The sequence below is a fragment of the Balaenoptera musculus genome, chromosome 19 (genome assembly GCF_009873245.2).
Source record: "Balaenoptera musculus isolate JJ_BM4_2016_0621 chromosome 19, mBalMus1.pri.v3, whole genome shotgun sequence".
Lineage (NCBI taxonomy): Eukaryota > Metazoa > Chordata > Mammalia > Artiodactyla > Balaenopteridae > Balaenoptera > Balaenoptera musculus.
Window position 1 is genome coordinate 2,594,508 of NC_045803.1, and position 22,577 is coordinate 2,617,084.

The 22,577-nt window shown below is 55.4% G+C and overlaps 1 protein-coding gene across 2 annotated transcripts; it reads right to left on the minus strand.

Annotated features, from left to right (window-relative positions):
* Nucleotides 1-236: 236 nt before the first annotated feature.
* ZNF444 (zinc finger protein 444) lies at nt 237-14,766 on the minus strand. 2 transcript variants are annotated; one of them, XM_036832273.1, is made up of 4 exons: nt 14,678-14,766; nt 7,524-7,857; nt 2,971-3,055; nt 237-1,521 (listed from the first exon to the last, which is right to left on the minus strand). In XM_036832273.1, exons 1-4 carry the CDS (start codon nt 14,701-14,703, stop codon nt 938-940), a joined length of 1,029 nt encoding a protein of 342 aa, XP_036688168.1. In that variant the 5' UTR covers nt 14,704-14,766; the 3' UTR covers nt 237-937. The 2 variants fall into 2 exon arrangements, with proteins under 2 accessions (XP_036688168.1, XP_036688169.1); XM_036832274.1 differs by lacking the exon at nt 14,678-14,766 and adding an exon at nt 14,506-14,598.
* Nucleotides 14,767-22,577: the final 7,811 nt, after the last annotated feature.

Genomic DNA, 22,577 nt, shown 5'->3' on the forward strand with positions numbered 1-22,577 from the left:
GAGGTGGCGTGTGCCCGCATTTCCCCCACAGCGCAGACCCCCGCGAGAACTCCTCTCTGTCACCTCTCACGGGGTTCATCTCAACTCTAGGCTCAAGGACAAGGAACCAGCCCCCTGGGCCCAGGCTCCCAGGGCCCTGCCAGCTGGGAGGGTCTGAGGTGGGGCCCACAATGCCCCTCCCATCCTGGGCAGCTTGGGGAGGGCGGCCCCCAGGACAGAACGCAGGGCACTCGGGGTCTGCACAACTTATCAGTGGCTTTATTACTCTCCAGATGCTGGTGAACTGTCGTCTCCGACGCGCTTCCCACGGGCAGGCATCTCTGTCCATCCCATGCCTTCTGGCTCGCGGAGAGACAAGCCAGGCCAGGGAGCCCACTGCCAGAACCCAGGTCTGTCCTGTCGGAGCCGGCCCCGACTCCGTCCTGGGGGGTGTCTCCGGGGGGGTGTCTCCAGGGGGGGGGTGTCTCCTGGGGGGGGGGTGTCCTGTCGGAGCCGTCCCCCACTCCGTCCTGGGGGGTGTCTCCGGGGGGGGGTATGTCTCCTGGGGGGGGTGTCCTGTCGGAGCCGTCCCCCACTCCGTCCTGGGGGGTGTCTCCGGGGGACGAGACCCAGTCCCCTTCCTCCGGCCTCCTCTAGACCAGGGGCCCCGCCTGCTGCTCCAGCCCTGCGCTCCACTTCTGGGCTCCTGGCCAGCCCTGCCCCCCACCCGGGAAAGGGAAGGACTGCGGAGTCTCCCTCTACAGGCGGGAGAGACTGCGAGGACGAGGACGGCGTGAGATCCGAACAGGAAAGTGAGGTTTGGGACCTAAAGTGAGGCTTGGGAAGGAACAGAGAGCTCTAGAGCACCAGGAGGTTCGGACAAAGGAGGGGCTGCTGGAGGAGAGACGGGGCCGAGGAGCCGGTGAGGGACGGGAGGGGTTGCACGGCGGGGCGGGGGCTACCCCAGCGGCCAGGGCGGGAAGGGACCCCCGCCTTCGGGGCCCGGCGCCGCCGCCCCACTCGCGCCCGCCGCGCGCCCGTGGATGCGCTGGTGGCGCAGCACGTGCTCGCGGCGCCCGAAGCCCTTGCCGCACTCCCAGCAAGCGAACGGCCGCGCGCCCGAGTGCGTCTTGCGGTGGCGCACCAGGTGCTCGCGCCAGTAGAAGGTCTTGCCGCACTCGCAGCAGGCGTGAGGCTTCTCGCGCGCAGGCAGCGGGCGCAGGGCCGGACCCGGGCCGCCGGGGTGCGTGCCGCGGTGGCGCCGCAGGTGCTCCTTGCGCCGGAAGGCCTTGCCGCACTCGGGGCAGGCGTGAGGCTTCTCGCCCGAGTGGCTCTGCCGATGGCGCAGCAGGTGCGCCGGCTTCAGCGAGGCCTTGCCGCACTCGGGGCAGGACGCGGAGCCCGGGGCCGCCAGGAAGGCGGGCAGGCTGGGCGCCGGTGGGGGCGGTGGCGCTGGCTGGGGGCTGCCCGGCTCCTGCTTGTAAGGGCGCGCGGCCTGGGCGTCCCCCGTCGCCAGTTCCTCAGCCCTGGGGGCTGCGTCTCCTGCAGGCAAAGGCGCAGAGTCAGGGCGGGCGCAGGGCACAGCCAGGCAAGGGCAGGCCGCGAGGGCGGCCCGTGTCCTGGCTAGAGGGGTGGTCCCGCGGCAGGCGGGGAACGCTTAACGCCAGGAAGCCCTCCGGGAGGGAAGAGCGTTGTCCGCCAGCTTCTGATTCACCCCTGGGTCCCTGTACTGCACAGGGCCTGGTGCAGAGTAAGTGCCCAATCAACGAATGGATGGGTGGATGGACGGGAGGAGGAAATCGATAGGTAGGTAAGTGATAAATGAAAGTATGTAGACGGATGTTGGAGTGGATGGATTGGGTGATGGATGGACGCGTGGGTGCACGGGTGGGTGGATGAACCACACATTTCCTTTCCTCAGGTTTCCAAACTGCTCTATGGAATTCCAAGGAGGTAAGCAACCTTTAAGTGTCACACTAGGACGGGTGTGATAAAAACCTGTCAGTCTCTCCCTCTGTGCCGGGCACGGTGCCGAGCACGTTGGTGTGCCGTCTCATTCCACCCCCACTGTGGTCCCCGTTGAGGGACACGAGGGCACTGCCTCGGGTCCCCAGTCACCGTCCCAGAGCTGCTCCCTCTCCGACCCACCCTCCTCTGGAGGTCCATAGGCACCCCCCCGCCCCCCCGCGACCCGGGCTCTACAGGTCCTGATGGTGTCATCAGAAGGGCCCCCATCCTGCCACCTCTACACGTGGCCTCAGAGACGATCCCCAGCTCCTCCGTCCCCTCCAGCCACAGCCCTGGCACAAGGTGAGCGCCACCCTCCCCCATGGGTCTCCAGGTGCCTGAGTCCACGCCGGCTACCAGAGTCACCTTTTTGCCTCTCGTGGCCATCCTCGGGTTTTGCCTCCCAGGTCTATTCCCCGCTTTGACGAGATTCAATCTGATTCCCCTTCCTCACCCTAATGCCCGTGGTCGGGGTGGAGCCAGCACCTTCCCCAGCTCCCGGCCCGGGCATCGGCGCCAGGCTGGCCAATGCGAAGAGAGTCCTGCACAGCGCCTGGGTCGGGAGGAGCATGACGGCAGGAGGTCTCGCCCCGCGAAGAACCGGGGCTCAAAGGCTCTGGGGTCAGGCTGCCGGGGTGCAACCCTGGCTTGGCCGGCACCCGAACCTGGGTGAGTTATTTCACTTCTCTGTGCCTGGGTTCCTGCAGCTACAAAAGGTAGCAGATGACGCCGGGTATCTCAAGGGCGGGCGCGGGATTTTGGCGAGCTGGCGGGACCACGCCTGGCGCATCACTGGCGCTCACTGTCCTGTCTGACCCCCCACTCGCCGTGCCCTCCAGGGCAGGGCGTGTCTGATTCAGCTGCCGCCCTGGTGCCAGCACGGGGCCTGGCTCACAGCAGCGATGTTCACTGGGCAAATAAAGGACGGACAGGAGAGGGTCCCCCAGGGCTGGGAGCGCCGTGGGGAAGGGGTGAGCTGCTCACCTGAGGGCGTCACCCCACCGTCTTCCTTTCTCACGCCGGCCCTGGAGCCTTCCGCCGCATCCCGAGGTGCCCTCATTGCTGGTCCCTGAAACCAGAGATACCACAACCCCAACTGAGCAACCTGAGCCACAGCCTCTACTTCTCTCCCTCTCAGTCCTACCGCTCGCTCTGGGGGAAGCCGGCTGCCAAGCTGGAGGGTGCTCGGCCACCCCACGGAGAGGCCCACGTGGCGAGGACGGAGGCCCCCAGCTGACCACCGCGTGACGGAGCCGCCTCAGAATCAGATCCTCCAGCCCTGGGCCGGCCTCCAGGTGAGGACAGCCCCAGCCGGGTCTTAACTGCAACCTCGTGAGAGACCTTGAGCCAGCACTGCCCCCAACTCCTGACCCACGGAAGCTGCCTGAGATGATAAATGTTTACTGTTCTGAGCCACTAAGTTTGAGGCGATTTGTTACACAGCAGATAAGTGATGCATCTGCTTTGAATTTTAGCTTTTTAATGCCTTTTGCAAACTCCTCGACAAAATGCAGAAGGAAAACAGAGAAGCTACTTTTAACTCAGCAAAAAATGAGAACGGAACTTTTCCCAGCTCAACCGGTGGTTAGCTCTGAGCAGCATGGCACCAGCCAGAAGACCAGTGGTTTAAAAAGAAGCTTCACACTACTTCTGGTTCCTTTATACTCTTTCTCATTATTCCTCGAGCCCATGCCTCCAGGAAAGACCAGAATTCTCCTGGTGCTGATGAGGAAGAGCTGTCAGGGGTTACAGGCACCCAACCCACCTTCTCACATTTCACTTGTTTCAACGCTTTTGGACCCAAGCAGCTGTTAGGCTGAAGACCAGCGATGCCGACAATTCTACCAGCTGGCGAGCAGATGGCAGGAAGCTTCCAGGGCCTTTTATGAAAGCTCATCTTTAGGGATCCCTAAGTGCCCACCTTGTCTGGTGGTGGCGGGAGAACCCGCACGGTCACCTTGCTACTTCAGCAGACTAGTGTGGCTCAGGGCGTTACAGCAACGCAGGTGCTGCCCCGTCACTCACGTCTGCTGTGGCCTGGTCGCTGCCACGCGCTCAGCCCCCACCTCTGCCCGGGGCCCCGCCCGCACCTCCAAGCCCAGGCAACAGCAAACGGCCGATGGTGTCCTGGGCGGGCCAGGCGCTCAGAGCCCTACGCTTCTGCACGCGCTCTTCCCTCTGCCCGGAGCCCCGTTCCCACCCCTGTGCCCGGCCTGCCCTCCTACACACCCTGCAGGCCCTGGCCAAGCGCCAGCTCTGCCACCTCCCGCAGGTTCAAGGGCGCCCCCATCCTGGTACCCTCCACACTGCACTCCCAGCAGCTTCATCGAAGCGTGACACACGAACAGTGAATGCACATGGCTCACGGCACACGACCCGAGGAGTTCCACGTGCATATGTGCTCATGAAGCCCCAGAACACACACGTGGCCCCGCAAGCTTCCCCGTGCACATCCGTAACCTCCCCGCTTCCCTCCAGCAGGGCAACCACTGATGTGCTTCCCGGCACGATACAGTGGTCTGTCTTCTAGGACTTTATGTTCATAGAGCCATACAGTAAATCGGTACTTCTTCGGGGCGGGGGGGAGGGTCTAGTTTCTTTCACTCAACATCACTGAGATTAAGGAGGAAGGCCTACAGTTGTCTTTCCTTGGTTTTGGTACCAGGAAAACGCTGGCCCTGTAGAATGAGCTGGAATGTTCCTTCCTCTTCAGATGCCGGGAAGAGTTGGTATGGAGTTATTTTCCCCGCGAAAGGCCTGGTCGACCTCCCAGTGGAGCTGCCTGGGCTTGCACGCTCCAGGAGGGCAGGGACTGGCCTGTCCCACTTCTGTGCTGACCCTGGCGCCAATCTTTTTATAAATAGCAGCTTTATCGCGACATGACTCATATGCCAGAGAATTCACCCATTTAAATTGCAATTCCACGGTTTTTGGTACGTTCTGTTGTGCAACCATTACCACAATGGATTCAAGAATATTTTCATCACCCCCAGCCCCCGTACCCCGTCCCTATCAGCAGTCACTCCCCACTTCCTCCCCGCCAGCCTCTGGGAACCACTAATCTGCTCCCCACCTCTATGGACCTGCCTCTTCTGCGAATCTCACGGCAACGGAATCATGCAACGAAAGTCCTTGTGACCGGCTTCTCTCATGTTTTCCTCGTGTTTTTGATGTTCGCCCACGGTGTAGCGCGTCAGGGCCTCACTCTTCTATGGCTGAGTAGTGTCCTGCTGCGTGGACAGGCCGCGTTCTGTTGATCCACTCACCAGACGGTGGATGTGAGGGTTGTTCTCACTTTTTGGCTGTTACGAGGGACGCTGACTTGCTACCACTCAGGTTGTGTCGCATGCGAGGTACGTGTGGACGTGTTTTCACTTCGCTGGGTTCACACACAGGAGTGGGGCTGCTGGCCCACGTGGCCGCTCCACGTTCAACCCGAGGACTGCTCTCCACCGCGGCTGCACCATTTTACATGCCCACCACCTCAGAGGGTCCCGACCCCCGGAGCCTCTCACCGCAGCCCGCAATGGACACTGAGCGAATGCACGGACGGAGGGATGGAGGTGTCCAGCCATCTGCCTTTGCTCCAATGGCTCACCATGTTCCTCGAGGAAGAGGGTCAAGACGAGGGCGTGACGAGGTGTGGGGCGGGGCTGGCACGGGGCCACCTGGGTCCTGGGCGCCTCCAGCCACAGACCTGCTTGGGGGGCCCGAGCGAGTTACTTCCCACGCAGGGGTCAGTTGTGGGGGGAGGTGGGCAGCACATGGTGTCACCTGGAGCCCCCGCTCAGACTGGTGGACGCCGAGCTCCCAGCTCCCTGGCCTCAGGGGGGCCCGGTAACCCCAGGTGACACCTGCCGGTGTGCAGGCAGGGTGGGAGCAGGACGCGGGCCGGCTCGCCCCGGAGTGGAGCCTGGGAAGCTGCACTGCCCGGCCACCCTGCGATTCCCAGGCACACAAACCTGGGAACTTTATACTGCTCGGGGCGGGGGGGCCCTGCAGGTGGCCTGCAGGCTCTCTGGTCCCGGGTCACAGGCACAGGATGCTGGACTGTGCCAAGGCTGAGCCCCATCCCCAGGAAGATGCTGGGCCAGGTGTTGGCACCCAGCGGGGGACAGAGGCAGGGATCCCGGGCCACAGCACATGGGTTCTGTCCCTCTCACTCCTCCCTAACTGGCTGTGTGACCTTAGGCAAGTCACTCGACTTCTCTGAGCCTCATACCTTCATCTCTGAAATGGAGAGGATGATAGCCTCCAGTGACCACCCCTCAGGACCGCATGGGGACACGCAGGCCATGCTGATAGTGCGATCTGGGGGAGGTCTGGCCCTGCTGTATCGGCTTGACCCCCAGACGGACCTGAGATTAAGGTCAGCCTCCCCGATTGGGAGGCCATGTCTACAGAGGCTGGGGAGCCCCCCTGGTTGGCAATACGCATGCTGTCCACGTGACCTGGGGCGAGGAAGCTCCGTGAGGGTCTCCCTGCCCCATCCGCCTGCTCCCTCGGCCGACTTTAATCTGTGTCCTTTCACTGTGATGAACAGCAGCTTTCCTCAAGCTCTGAGTACTTCCCATGAACGACTGAACCCGGGGGTGGTCCTGGGATCCCCGAACTCTGTACACGCGAGTCACCTGGTACCTGCCAGTGCCCAGGTTTTTCCCTGAAAGGGCCAGAGGGCAAAGGTTTTCGGCTCTGCGGGCCCTCTGGTCCCTGTCGCGACCGCTCAGCTCTGCCCTGGGGAGAAAGAGGCCACAGGCGACACACGAGTGGACGGCGAGGCCGTGCCCCCGTGAGGCTGTGTCACACCACAGCCCCAGAGGCTGGCAGATCTGGCCCTCAGGCTGCAGTCCGCTGACCCCTGGGGTGCAGCCAAGGGCTGACCTTACCCAGAGAGAGGTCTGGCCCTTGCCCTCACCTGCTGGGAGGGGACCGCTGAGCCCTCACTCAGCACGTCCTGCCTGCCAGGGGCCTTGGGCTGTGCTGGACACTCCAACAACATAACTCACGTGGAGGCTCTGGGCCACACTGTACCCGCTCAGCCTTTCGCGGGGGCTGGAGCCCCAACACCTCCAGGCGCGGGGAGCACCCTGGTTGGCGATGCTCCCTGTGTCTTGCACACGTTGTCGCCAAGAGTTGGCACCGCTGACGAATCCCCTGGGAGGAACCCTCCTGGACCCTGCCCTGCTGCGCCCTCCTCGGCTGATTTAATCTGTGTCCTTCCGCTGTGACCAGCTACAGCCGTGCGCAGGACGCTGAGTCCTTCCACTGAGCTGTCAGACCTGGGGGTGGTCCCGGGGACCCCGAACTTGCACTGAGCATCAGGAGGGCGGGCTTGCGTACAGTCCCTCTAAACGCCCTCGCTGGCCTGACTCCCCCGCCCCGACTCGACCACACCCTGGACCTCAGGGTGCCATGGAGCCTGTAGTGTTTGCCTCCGTGTGGAGCTGAGGACCCCCGGCCCTGGGGAGGGCAGACGGCAGGCCCGGGGCGGGGGGACGCGGCGGCGCAGGCCCCTCCCGCCAGCCGCCCCCGCTCACCCAGAACTCCTCCAGCAGGGCCGCGGCCTCCTCCCCGCTCTGGGGCCGCCGGCTGCACACCCAGGCCTGGAGGTTGGCGGGCAGGGCGCTCAGGAACTGCTCCAGCACCAGCAGCTCCAGCATCTGCTCCTTGGTGTGCACCTCGGGCTGCAGCCAGTCCCGGCACAAGGCGCGCAGCAGGCCCAGCGCCTCGTGGGGGCCCGAGGCGTCGCCCAGGTGGAAGTGGCGGAAGCGGTGCCACGGCGAGTCCAGGGTCAGGCCCTCGGCGGCCCGGCACTCCTGCTTCACAGGCTGGGCGGCCGGGGCCTCCATGGGGCCGGCGGGACGGCAGCGCCTGTCGAGGGGGAAGGGCAGTGGTGAGAGCCCAACTCCGTCCATCCCCCGGAAGCCCCCGCCTCCGCCGTGGGCACGGGGTTGGACACCACGCTCCGTGCGTGCGCGCCGCAGACGCCCGCCGCGCTCGCCGGCCTCGTGTGGCCTCCCTGCCCTCCCCCTCCCCCCGCAGCCTCCCCGCGCACAGAGAACTTAGAACGGATCCCGGCACGTAGCACATGCTCGGGAAAATGTGAGTCGTCATCACCACCATCGATGCCTGGTTACGTCCCAACCCACGTCCCTGAGGCAGACACCCTAGGATGCTTGCTCCAAAGCCCCCCCAGTCTCTTCCTTACTGTCCAGTGTGGACAGAACTATGTCCGTCCGTACCCCCCGCCAGGTTCATATGTGGAAGCTCTAACCCCAAATGTATTTGGAGATGGGGCTTTTAGGAGGAAATGAAGACTAAACGAGGTCATCAGACCGGGCTCCTACAGGACTGATGTCCTGGTAGGAAGAGGAGATGTGTCTCCCCTGGGTGTGAGGACACAGCAGGAAGCAACCGCCTGCAAGCCGGGATCTTCCCGGGCCCTCACCCGACACCGAGCCCGGCTGCACCTATCCCGGACGCCCGACCTCCAGAACTGCGAGGAATCAGTGTCTGCTGCTGAAGCCGCCTGGTCGGTGGTGTTGTCACGGCCGCCCAGCAGGCCACGACGCTCAGGGGCCCCCAATCACGTCTGGGTACTGGGAAACGCGAGAGACTGCAAGAGGCCCCCCTTATCCGTTCTCCCCGTTCTCCTTTTGTAAGACCTGCGCCCCGGCGCCCCGAGGAAGCCGTGTGCCCTCCACTTCCTCTTCCCCTTCCCGAAGGAGGAAACAGACGTGCAGCGGCTTCAGTCGTGAGGGTGACGCAAAGCAGGGGCTCTCGACCGGGGGTGACGTTACCCTGGGGAGGCATCTAGAAAGGTCTCGCTGGATGGGGGTGGGGGAGCCGTGCTGCTGGCATCCGGTGGCTGGAGGCCGGGGATGCCGCTAAGGGCCTTCCAGTGCACAGGACGGCCCCCAGCAGAGAAGGGCCCAGCCCCTAAGAAACGCCGGCCTGGAACTGTGGTCCTCCAATGGCCTGGGGACCCCCGGGATCCCCAAGGTCCTTCCGGGGGCACCTCTAGGTCAGAACTATTTTCCTAACACAGGTTACCAGCCTCTTTCGCTGCCATTCTCTCCTGAGTGTATGCTGGGGCCTTCCAGAGGCCACAGGCTGAGAGCAGAGGCAGATGGGAGAACCCAGCTGTTCAAGTCAGACACTGAGATGTGCAGAAAAATGATGCCATGTTTCCAGCTTTTCATTTGGGGAAACATGGTTATTTTTCATTTAAAAAGTGTTATTTTTAAAAAATAAATAAATAAAATAAAATAAAAAGTGTCATTTGCTGGGGGGGGGATAAATTGGGAGATTGGGACTAACATATACACACTACTATATATAGAATAGATAACTAATAAGAACCTACTGTATAGCACAGGGAACTCTACTCGATATTCTGTAATGACCTATATGGGACTAGAATCTGAAAAAGAGTGGCTACATGTGTATGTATAATGGACTCACCTTGCCGTACACCTGAAACTAACACAACATTGTAAATCAACTATACGCCAATAAAAAAAATTAAGGAAAAAAAGTGTTATTTATCTTAACATATGGAAAGTTGATTACTGCAATTTCTAAATGCATTAATATTTTGAAATTTTCTCAGCCTTAGTTTCTAACATGACACATACCAATAAATGTAATTCCTGTAAGCAAAAGTGCTTTGGGGGGGGATCTTCAAAAAAATTTTAAAGTATAAAGGGGTCCTGAGTTTAAAACCTTCAAGAGCCACTGGCCTGCAGCCTGGGTTTTGCTTTGTTTTGTTTTGTGTTTTCTTGTTTGTTTGTTTGTTTTTGCCCACACTGTGTGGTATGTGGGATCTTAGTTCCCCGACCAGGGATTGAACCTGCACCCCCTGCATTGGAAGGGCGGAGTCCTAACCACTGGACCACCGGGGAAATCCCTGCAGCCTGCTTGTTTAAGTCAAGTTTTACTGGCGCACAGCCACGCCCGTCTGCCACACACTGATGATCTTCTCAGACTCAAGGCTGGCCCGACCTCAGGGCCTTTGTACTGCCATTCTCTACCTCCATCTTTGCTCAGCTGGCTCCTTCTCACCTCTGAGGCCTAGATGCCATCCTTCCCTCCTTGGACAGCCTCCCTGAATCACCTACACACCCTCCCCTGCAGTTACTGTCATGTCAAGGTATTAATTTCATCTCAGCGTTTAATAAGATCTGGTCTTACCATATCTGGGCGCTGATTTCCCTTGCTAGAATTTAAGCGTTGCAAGGGCAAGAGGCCACATATACAGAGCCCGGCATGCTGGTTGGCACTGAAAGAAAATTTATAGGATGACCGGTCCTGTGTGATTAGCATTATTGCCCCCATTTTGCAGATGGAGAATGTGAAGGCCTTGCTCAAAATCACCCAGCTAATAAGTGGCAGGGGCTGAACTCACACTGGCGTCTGTCTGGCCCTGGAGCCGGTCACAGCATCACCTCCACCCACCCGTCCTTCCATTTAAGGACTGACTAGCCCAGCAGCGGCAGGAAAGACTTCCCAGAAGACCTGGGCCAGAGCCGAGTCTCAAAAGAGGCAGAGAAGCCTGCTCTGTTGTGAGAAAGATCCCTCTGGGACAGGAGTGGAGTCTGACCTGAGTGAGTGAGGCCCTGGGAATCACGCTGAAGGGCCTTGTGACCTCAGGGAGGACCACATGGACCCACGCTCCCGGCCGTCCAAGGTTAGCCCCTGAGGCAGGGCCAGACGGACTCTTCCCTGGATCCCAGGGTCACCGAGCTCAGGGGCTGCTCCTGATAAAGCACATACTGACTGATAAATAAGGTCACTCCATGCAGCCACTATGGAAAACACTATGGAGGTTCCTCAAAAAATTAAAAATAGAACTACTGGGGACTTCCCTGGTGGCGCAGTGGTTAAGAATCCGCCTGCCAATGCAGGGGACATGGGTTTGATCCCTGGTCCAGGAAGATCCCACATGCCGCGGAGCAACTAAGCCTGTGCGCCACAACTACAGAGCCTGCACTCTAGAGCCCACGAGCCACAACTACCGAGCCCGTGCGCCTCAACTACTGAAGCCCACGCACCTAGAGCCCATGCTCTGCAACAAGAAAAGCCCGCGCACTGCAACAGAGAGTAGCCCCTACTCGCAGCAACTAGAGACAGCCCGCGCGCAGCAACGAAGACCCGACACAAGCCAAAAAAAAAAAAAAAAGAATAAAGTAATTAATTTAAAAAAAATCGGTTTAAAAAAATAATAGAACTACCGTTTGATCCAGCAATTCTACTTCTGGATATGTATTCAAAGAAAACAAAAATACTAATTTGAAAAAATACATGCACCCCGACATTCATAACAGCATTATTTACAATAATAGCCAAGACATGGAAGCAACCTAAGTGTTGCTGATGGATAAATGGACAGAGAAGATGCAAAATATGTATATGTGTGTGTGTGTGTATATATATATATATATATATACATATATATATATATATATAAAGTGGAATATACAAATATAAAAACATATATAAATAAATATAATGGAATATTATTCAGCCATAAAAAAGAATGAAATCCTACTATTTGTGAAAACATGGATGGACCTCGAGGGTTTTATGATAAGAGAAATAAATCGGATAGAGAAAGGCAAATGTATAATTTCCCTTACATGTGCAATCCAAAAAAAACAAAAATAAGGCAAACTCATAGATACACTGAACAGATTGGTGGTTCCCAGAAGCAGGGGTGGGGGTGTTGGTAGGCAAAATGGGTGAAAAGAATCAAAACTTACAAACTCCCAGTTACAAAAGAACTAATTCCTAGGGATGTAAAGTACCGCTTGGTCACTATAGTTAATAATACTCTGTTGTGTATTTGAAAGTTGGGCTTCCCTGGTGGCGCAGTGGTTAAGAATCCGCCTGCCAACGCAAGCGACACGGGTTCGAGCCCTGGCCCGGGAAGATCCCACATGCCGCGGAGCAACTAAGCCTCTGAGCCACAACTACTGAGCCCGCGTGCCGCAACTAATGAAGCCCACGTGCCTAGAGCCCGTGCTCCGCAACAAGAGAAGCCACCGCAATGAGAAGCCCGCACACCTCAATGACGATCAGCCCCCGCTCGCCGCAACTAGAGAAAGCCCGCGCGTGCCAACGAAGACCCAACACAGGCAAAAATAAATAAATAAAATAAATAATTTTTTTTTAAAAAGCATTAAAAAATATATATCTTAAAAAAAAAGAAGGTTGCTGAGAGAACAACTCTTAAAAGTTCTCATCATGAGAAGAAAAAATTCTATAACTCTGTACGGCGATGGATATTAACTAGACTTACTGTGGTTATCGTTTTGCAATATATACAAATATCAAACCGTTATGTTGTATACTTGAAACGAATATATGTCAATTATAGCTTGACAAAAAATAAGAAGAAACAAAGCAAAATACATCCACACACAGAAAAGGTCCCTCTGCTGTGAAAAGCAACTCCTCTTATTCAGTGAGGGCCAGTAGCTCCAGCGGCTGCCACAGTGCTCTGTGCTGCCTCCATGAAAGTGACTGTAACATGCCTTTGTGTGTCCCCCTAGCATCATCCAGCCCCACCGGGCACCCTGGAGGCCTCAGGAGACCGCCACGAGGCCTGTGTCTTACTCTGCCCCACCCGTCCCTCCCAACAGCCCTGCGACTTGGGGAGATGAGCCCCACTGTAAAGAAGGAGAGAAATGGACACGCAGAGAGTGACAGAGAGGCAGGATTCGAATCCAGAGCCCACGCCTGCTGCATTAACTTAATGGTTAAGAGGCAGGGCTCTGGAAGAACAGACTGGTGGTTGCCAAGGGGGTGGGGGAGGGATGGAGTGGGAGTTTGGGATTAGCAGTTGCACGCTACTATATATAGGATGGATAAACAACAAGGTCCTCCTGTAGCGCATAGGGACTATATTTAATATCCTGTGATAAACCATAATGGAAAACAGAATAAAAAAGAATGTATATATGTGTATAACTGAATCACTTTGCTGTACAGCAGAAATTAACACAACATTGTAAATCAACTAAACTGCAGTAAGTTTTAAAAAACGCAAAAAAAAAAAAAAAAAGGAAAAAATTAAGAGACACAGCTCCTGGAGCTTGCCTGCCTGGCCTCCGCTTTTAATTCAGCCATTTACCGGTGGTGTAACCTTGGGCCCTCTCTGGACTTAAATTCCCCACCTGTAGTACAGATCTAAGAGTAACTCCTTCCCCACAGGGGTTGCTAGGAGCATGAATTAGAAGAGGCCCCCATCCCACACAGAGTAAGCGTTCAGTGAAGACCTGCTGGCCCACCCCTGGGCTTCCCACCCTTCACTAGTGACATTTAGCGCTGGGCAACTCTGTGTGGCAGCCATCCTCTGCAACCTACGGTGTTTAGCAGCATCTCTGGCCTCCTTCCACAGTGTGCCAGCAGTATCTCCCCAACTGTGACAATCAAAAATGTCTCCAGAGAGTGCCTCGAGGTGGGAGGGGGGCAGGCGCAGTTGTCCCTGGTGGAGAACCACCGGTCCACTGAACAAATATTTACTCAGAGCAAAGGGCCCTGGAGCAAATCCCAGCCCTGCCATCTCCCAGCTAGTCGTCCCAGGATAAGGTGTAGAACCTTTTACACACTGAATCTCCCTTCCCGGGCTGTAAAATGGGGAGAGAAGTCATACTTACCCAAGAGTAGCAGTAAGAATTCAAGATGTAAGGAAAACAAAGATGCTGAGAACAGCACCCAGCTGTGCTAAGCAAGCCTTCAACCAGAATTAACCTTTACTGTTACTGTTACTTGGTGAGGTGCTAGGGATATAGCTTCGATCAGAAGCACACACATTAAATCCAAGTATGAGCAGGAGTAGGGGTTAAAATAGCAAATAAAAGAGGGAGGGGGGGCTGACGGGGAGGAGGGCAGCCTCACACGCTAACAACAGCAAACACAGCCTTGAAGCACTGCACGCCCACGAAATTAGTCCCTTGCAACAAGCTAGTGGGGGGGGGGAGGGCACCCGAAAGAAAGAAAGAAAGAAAGAAAGAAAAAAAGGAAGAGGACAATTCAGCTCATCCTCGGGAATCTCACAACTCCACAAAAGTGAGATCCAACTTGTAAAGACATGCACGACGTGAACCACCTGCACCCCACCCACGTCTGGACCACGACCCTCCCCCAGAGCCCCTTCCAGCAAACCTCTCCGACCCGGTCCGTCCGGCGCCCCCAGACTCCTCGGCAGGGCCCAGCCCACCCGCTGCTGGAGTCCCCTCCCCCTCCCCCCACTTCCCGACCCTCCCCCACTACCCCCCCCTCAGTTTCCAACTCTCCCTCACGTTCTCCGCCTCCGGGACCCACAACCCCCTCCCACTTCCCGACCCTCCCCCTCCCGTTCACGCTCCCCTCCCCCTCCCCCTTCTCGGGCCCCCTTTTCATTCCCTCCCCCAACCCTCCCGTTCCTCCCTCCTCCGGCCTCCAGCCCCCCTCTCCCCAAAGCTCGTCCAACCGCCCCCCCCCTCCAATCCCTCCCTCCTTGCCCCCCTCGCTCACCTCACTCTCCCGGGCGAGGCCCCCCAAGCCCCCTCGCCACCTCGCACATGCGCACAGAGCTCACCAGGACTCCATGCCCCGGCAGGCTTTGCGCCAAACTCATCCGTCCCCCTCCCCCCAACACTCCCAGAAACCCAGTGGTCCTTTCCCCCCACTACCCCGCCGGCTTCACCCAGAACTGCATCTCCCACGAAGCATCGCGGCAAAGGCGGATTTCCATTGGCTCTCGCTGTGGCGACCCTCTCACGCCCGTCCCCGAATGGCTCCGCCAGAGCAGGAACTACACTTCCCAAGATGCATCGAAGCGCTGCCAGCGGCCTATGGGTCCTCGCAAACATGGCCTCTCAGCGCGTCAGGGTTTGGACTACATTTCCCAGAATGCACGTGTAATTCTTCCCATTGGCCCGCGCGCGGGCGGGCCCCGGGCATGCGCAGACGTGCCGAAGGTGGGAGCCGGTGGGCGAAGGGAGAAGGAGGAGCCATGGCGGCGTTGCCGTGGAAACCGGAGGAGGCTGGAGGCTCCTGGCCCTCAGGAAATGGGGCCCCTGTACCCTAGGAGCGGGCGGCCCGAGCCAGAGTTCTACGCCAATCAGGGCCTGCGGGGTGCGTCTCCTTGACAACGGGTCGCGTTTCACCCCACCCCAACCTGGGCAGAAGCAATGATGTCTGAGGTTGATGCGCGATCCGAACGTAAGCCGGCTGCCGGCCTCAGGGGAGCGTGGTCCGGGGGCCGACCCAGGCGCCCTGCTCTTTTCTGTGAGCCCGGCACGCGGTTTCTGGCCTCAGTTTACCCCGGACGCCCCGGAGTTACTCTTAGTTTGAATCGGGGAGGGAACTGCCTGAAAGTCCTCGACGTGCCCCCGTTGGACAGGGCCTCAGTCTCCCCATTTCAGCAACGGGAAGATGAGTTGGAGCTCTGTGCACAGACGGTTCCAGGCCGGAGGACGACCCAGGAGCCGCGTGGACCCAGGGCTAGTCAACGTCTGGTCCACACCTCGTTTCCTCGGTGCAGGAAGGGTGAGAAGGACACTCCCCTCGCCCCCACCTCCACCGTCCGGACTGGTGCGCAGACAGGGTGTGACAGTGGCTGGCGCGTAACCATCATTCATTAGATGGACAATCACTTTTCCCCTGGTTTCACAAGCGGTCAGTGGCTGAGTCACAATCTCCTGTCCGAGACCGGGTGAAAACCAACCTCCTCACTGTGGTCTAACCAACCCTGGCCCACCTCTCTGCCCACTTCTCCCCTCTTGCCCAATGTGTTCCAGCCACACAGGCATCTTTTCTGCTCCAGGAAAACACTGATCTTTGTTCCCACTCACTTCTGATTGACCCCTTGACGTCTCCACTTGGATTTTTTAAGGGACATCTCAAACCTTAAGGTGGGCAGAGGAGAATGTTTTGCCCCTCCCCCAGCAAGGAAACTTGCTTTCCCCACAGTTTTCTACCCTCTTAGACAATGAATCCAGGGGACTTCCCTGGCGGGCCAGTGGTTAAGACTGCGCTTCCACTGCAGGGCCACGGGTTTGATCCCTGGTCGGAGAACTAATATCCCACAAGCGGCACGGTGCAGCCAAAAAAAAAAAAAAAAAAGAATACAGTTCCACGGCATTCAGTACATTCACATTGTTGTGCAACCATCACCACCATCCATCTCCAAAACGCGATTCATCTTGCAAAACTGAAACTGTTCACACTGACTCCCCATTCCCCCTGCCACCAGCCCCTGGCAGCCACCATTCTACTTTCTCCCTATGAATTTGACTATTCTAGACACATCATGTAAGTAAGTGGAATCATACAGTACTTGTCTCTTGTGACTGGCTTATTTCACTTAGCATAATGTCAAGGTTCACCCATGTCATCATGGCAGGTGTCACAACTTCCTTCCTTTTTAAGGCTGAATAATATTCCATCGCATAGATAGACCACATTTTGTGTGTCCATTCCTCAGAAGGCGCTTCTTAAAACTTAAACCCTTGGACTTCCCTGGCGGTCCAGTGGTTAAGACTCTGAGCTTCCACTGCAGGAGACATGGGTTCGATCCCTGGTCGGGGAACTAAGATCCCGCACGCCGAACGGTGCAGCCAAAAACAAAAAAACTTAAACCCTTGACTCAATCGGACCCTTTCAGACCCAGGATTCCTCTAGCTTATGTGGTGCCTTTGTGCAAATTACAAGAGGGCACCCCGCGGAAGGAGTGCAGGGGCTTGGCAAGCAGATGTTCCTCTAACAGTGGTTCTCAAACTCTGGTCCCCAAAACAGCTGCAAAGCATCCCTTAGCAGCCCGTTAGAAATGCAAATTCTGGTACTTCACGGGTGGTCCAGTGGATAAGGCTCTGTGCTCCCAATGCAGGGTGCCTGGGTTCTATCCCCGGTCAGGGGAACTAGATCTCACATGCATGCAGCAACTAAGAGTTCGCATGCTGCAACTAAAGATCCCGCGTGCTGCAACTAAGACCCGGGCACAGCCTAAATAAATAAATAAGAAATGCAAATTCTCGGCCCCCAACTCAGAACCTCAGGGGGCAGGCCAGCACTTTGTTTTAACAAGCCCTCCAGGGGATTTTTATGCGCCTCACGTGCATCCACGCCTCAGGCACACACTAGAATAGTAACCACTCCACAGGGTTCCTGTGGGGATTCACGAGTGAATACATACAAAGCACTTAGGACACTGCCTGGCAGAGAGTAAGGCGTCAGTCGATAAATATTAGCTATTTTTCACTTCACCTATAATTGAGTCACTAATGAAGGCAAGCCCAACCCGGATGCAAAGTTGACCCCACCCCACCCCCAGCCCGCCACCATGTAACGAAACAGCTTATTTCACCACAGAATATCCTCTACTCATCACTTGTCCAATTCCTGTGTACTGGGCACTTATTATAAAGACAGCTCCTGGGCAGGCTCAGAGGATACAGGCGCAGACGGGAAACAGAATCCGGGTCCATCCCGAGCTTCAGCATCACACAGTGGGTGTGTCAAGGTTCAGAACGCCCCCCAGCACCCCTCCGCGGAGATGCAACACCCTGGGTGGACCAGTTCATCAGTGTCTTCATCCGAATTGGAAGTGACCTAGCACACAGAGTCCTGTGGGAAGGATGAGGGCCCAATAAAGGGCAGTGCTTATTGGCCTAAGCCAATCAGACGCTCCCGTTCTCCTTGCCAGTGATTGGCTGAGGCTCAGGTGTGTGACACCCTCTGACCAATGAGGCGTGAAGGCAGGTTTGTGGGGCACCTCAGGGAGAGGTTTCCCCAGCTCTCAAACAGGAGGTAAGCAGTCAGAGTGGTCCTGCATTGTCTGGTCTGTGGGTGACACTTTAAGCGGCGGCGGCCGCCATGGGTGCCATGAGGGGTGACAGTCGGAGATCCCACTTAGGATGGAAGGGAGGAGAGAGGGCGGAACCTGGTCCTTTTTTTCCCCGCTATTTTTAGTTTTTTGAGGAACCTCCATACTGTTCTCCATAGTGGCTGAACCAACTGACATTTCCACCAACAGTGTAGGATGGTCCCTTTTCTCCACACCCTCACGGCATTTGTTAAATTGTAGTTTTGATTTGCATTTCTCTAGCAATTAGTGATGATGAGCATCTCTTCATGTGTCTATTGCCCATTTGTATGTCTTCTTTGGAGAAATGTCTATTTAGATCTTCTGCCCATGAACCTGGTCCTTCTTAGCATGGTTGAATTAACCGACCAGACTCCTCTTTACGATCACATCCCCTCAAGCCTTTTCATGCCAAGCTGTCTGCTCTCGAAAACAAAGGTGACAAAAGTCACACACACCTCCAGGGTCAGTTCCCTGGAATTGCAACCTGTATGGTTGCCCAGGGCCCCACGCTCGGTTTAATGCTTTCTTGTGGCTATCTTCAAATTCTTTTTTTATTTTTTTAATATTTATTTATTTATTTGGCTGTGCTGGGTCTTAGTTGTGGTATGTGGGATCTAGTACCCTGACCAGGGATCGAACCTGGGCCCCCCTGCATTGGGAGCATGGAATTTTAACCACTGGACGACCAGGGAAGTCCCCATCTTCAAACTCTAAATGTTTTTTTTTTTTTTTAACATGAGGCTCTGCATTTTCACTCTTCATTGGGTCCGCAAATTAAGTAGCCATTCATGTAACATCACCTTGATGGTTTATGCAGTATCCACACACCACGGCTGTTTCTCCAGCATTCAAGTATACCATAGTTATTGGTGAGGAATAGAATGAAAGAAGGACTCCCTGGATGTCCTCCCTCCATTTCTTCACCTGGTAACATCGTACATCCCTCAGTGATCAATTCAGATGCCGCCTTCTCCAGGAAGCCCTCCCTGACTATGCCCACCACAATAAACCTGAATGAAGGGCCTCATCTGAGCTTCCACGGTGTCCCTTCTCTCTCCACCTCATGCTTCAACTGTGTGTGTGTGTGTGTGTGTGTGTGTGTGTGTGTGTGTGTGTGTGTCTGCCCTGCTGACCCTCTGGTGAGGAACTCAATAACACAGACCCAGTTGTTGCCAGCTCCCAGCTTGGGGCCTGCTCCTGAATGAGTAAATAAGCATGGAAGGAAAGTGGTTGTCACCCTACTTCCCAGGCCCGAGGGCGAGAATTCCTTTGGCAGCAAATTTAGCCATACCCTATAGAAGCTCCTCGGCTCCTTTGTAGCACCAATGTAATTATTACTCAAAATAATAATTAACGTTTTCTCTTTGTATGGTGTTTAAAGCAGGGAGATCCTCCAGAGCTGGGAGGGCGTTGGGTTCACTTCTGGGTCTCCAGCCCAGAGCACCTGGGAGGCTCAGGTAACGTTTACTGGATAAACAGGTGATGGATGAGCCTGTGAACAAAGGAGGGGAAGAGTCCTGGGATGAATGGGCGGTGTGTCTGTGTAAGACTGCAACCCCCAGTGAGGGCTCCCAGGGGGTGGGGGGAGGCTGGATTTGAGAGTGAATCATCTTCACCAGGCCGCAGGAACCAGTCAAGGGTGAACAATGAAATTGCCCAGTGAGACGGCAGAGCAGATCAAAGCATCAGCCCATTTTACAGTCGGGATAAGTGAGGCTCTACGAGGTAAGTGCACTTTCCCCAAGTGACACAGCAGGAGAGAGGCAGGGGTGGGGCTGGACTCAGGTTTTAAGACCAGCAGTGGGTGTGGTGAGCCTCATCTGAGGCCATGGCCCAGCCCAGGGTGGGGGGCAGGTTCTCCACTGGCCCGAATACCCCCTTCCCTGGGCACACCGACAGTGAGCAGGGCCTACAGCAGGAGGGAGTCAAACAGAGGTTTATTTTCTCACCGTTCTGGAGGCTGGAAGTCCGAGATCAGGGTGTCAGCAGGGCTGGTTTCTTGTGAGTTCTGATTTTGGGTATTGGTTGGGGGTAGCACACTTTAGTGAGTAGGTGAGTTCACAGGTATGGAATCCACATGCAGTGAGGATCAACTCTTTTTCAAAAAATAATTTTTAGTTTCATTTGTCAAGAGAGAATCCCCACCAAACCAGGAAATAACATTCTTGTTAAATATGAGATACAGGTCCCTGTGTTAAGTGGCCTTTTCCCAGCGCCACTTATTCTGGGATGCTGACTCCCCAGAGGGACCACCGGAGAGGCAGGCTGTCTTTGTGAAGGTGAAGGGCCCGACCCTGGACTTAAATTGCCAGGTGGTAATTCTCAGCTCCTCTCTCCTGCGGCACAGTGTGTGTGGGGGGGTGGGGTGGGGGTGGGGGCGGGGGCGGAGTCAGGGAGATGGGAGTGAGAACAGATTCAGAGCCAGCAACCCAAAACATCTCATGTCCTGTGATATTGTCAGGAAAAACTGCCAGACAGAAATAAACGTTTATTTTTAAACGAACTCCTTCAGCAATAAGAGAGCGTTCCTCATAACCTCACAACCATTTGAATTTATGCTGAACTTTTTATAGCTCTGGGAAACAACTCACTCATTGAAGAGGAAAGTTTAATGGGTTTTATAGTTTGTTTACACCAACCAACGCCTCCTGCAACTCACATTAACTTTCTCCTGACGTTTTGTAATTGCCAAAGTAGGCTTCCCGTGAACTGAAATCTACAGGATCTTAATATAATTGTCTTATTCCGTAATAAGGATCATAGTATATTTTGTAATTAAATGTAGTAAAAGCTCGTTAGCTTTATACTTAAGAAGGTCTTTGAGGTTTTGCTTTATTTCTTTCTCTGGTCAATCTTTTTCTCCTTGGGTGTCAAGAGTTTTAGGAAGCGTGTGTATAGCCAATGTAGGCTCACTCGGGGATTTTTTTAAAATGTTTTATTTATTTATTTATTTATTTATTTTTGGCTGCATTGGGTCTTTGTTGCTGCACGCGGGCTTTCTCTAGTTGCGGAGAGCGGGGGCTGCTCTTCGTTGTGGTGCGAGGGCTTCACATTGTGGTGGTTTCTCTTGTTGACGAGCATGGGCTCTAGGCACGCGAGCGGGCTCTAGGGCACCCAGGCTTCAGTAGTTTTGGCGCACAGGCTCAGTAGATGTGGCTCGCGGGCTCTAGAGCGCAGGCTCAGTAGTTGTGGCACTCGGGCTTAGTTGTTCCGCGACATGTGAGATCTTCCCGGACTCCGGATCGAACCCGTGTCCCCTGCCTTGGCAGGCGGGTTCTTAACCACTGCGCCACCAGGGAAGTCCCTTAATGTTTTATGATTCTGTCTTTTATTATTTTATTATTTTTTGGCCTAGCGGCATGTTGGGATCTTAATTCTCTGACCAGGGATCGAACCCATGCCCCCCTGCATTGGAAGCTGGAGTCCTAACCGCTGGACCACCAGGGAATTCCCCCATCATTTGGGTATTTTTATTTTTTAACCGATGTAGTTAGAAAAGCCTTTTAATGAGACACACATTTCATTCTCAAAGAAGAAATACATAGTTATGCTTTCATACTTCCTTTACAAAGGGAGTTGCTATGGTCTGAATATCCGCGTCTCCCCAGCATTCATGTTGAAATCCTAATGCCTCGTGCCTTGGCACTGGGAGGTGGGGCCCCTCAGAGGTGATTAGGTCATGAGAGTGGTGCCCTCAGATATGGGGATCAGTGCTTTTACAAAAGCGACCCCAGAGAGCTTGCTGGCCCTTTACACCGTGTGAGGCCACATGGAGAAGGTGCTGGCTAGAAACCAGGAAGGGCGGGGCCCTCACCAAAAGGCAATCATGCTGCAGCCTTGATCTTGGACTTGTACCTTTCAGAACTGTGAACAATAAATCTCTGTTGTGGATAAGCCACCCAGTCTGCTGTGTTCTGTGGTAGCAGGCGGAATGTACTAAAACAAGAGTGATACATTTATGTGTGTGTGTGTCCATATCTCTGTTTCTCTTCCACGTCTAGCACCTGCTTCGTGGGATTATTGTGAGGATTAGTTGAGATCACGTAAGTGAAGAGCACACCAGTGTCCCCCTGGATAAATTTTAGTTGATGTTGTCAACTCCTTGTGTTACCAACCAGGGTTCTAGGCCTACTTAATCAATAGAAACTGATCAGAGGCCAGACAAGAGATTCAGGCAAGGCTTTATTGGGGCCCCTGCTGCAGCAAGGGGGAGCGAGAACAAACAACAGTTTCCCTTGCTGGCTGGCTTGCTGGGGGGAATGGGGGGAGCTTGTTCCTTATCTGGGTTGAGGGTAGGGGCGTGTCCAGGGGTCAGGCCAGAGGAGTGGCTTAGGTGGGTTGCCCACCCCTCTGGTAGTGTTGTGTACAGGGGGCATGCTCAGTACCCTGCTTTTGGTCCCAACACCCTGTTTTTGTTCCTGGCTCTTCAGAAGTGGCAGTTGGGTTTTTCGGTCTCTTTGTATCTTTTGTCCATAATTTTGCCCCAACTGCACATTCTTGCAGTTATTTTTAGTCCCATACAGTTTGATGTTTGTCCAGGTGTAAGCATTGCAGCACTGCAGCAAAGGGTCCCAGGTCCCAGCCTGTGTCACTTGCACAGTGATGAAGATAACACGAGGAAATGCCTGTAAAGCACCCAGCACGCCCACCTGTTGCCAGCCCGGACCCTTCCTTGAGACCATCGTTATTCTCCTGGTGCCCACTCCGTTGTCTCTGATAACTGCACCCAGTTTTCCTG

Bases quoted from the DNA above. Each gene is read 5' to 3' on its own strand.
- ZNF444 (XM_036832273.1), bottom strand. From the start codon at position 14,703: ATGCTTCGTGGGAGATGCAGTTCTGG. The intron at 7,858-14,677 runs GTGAAGCCGGCG...CCCCCTCGACAG, and splicing joins CGTGGGAGATGCAGTTCTGG to GCGCTGCCGTCCCGCCGGCC. The intron at 3,056-7,523 runs GTGAGCGGGGGC...CTCTGGTTTCAG, and splicing joins CCCTGCTGGAGGAGTTCTGG to GGACCAGCAATGAGGGCACC.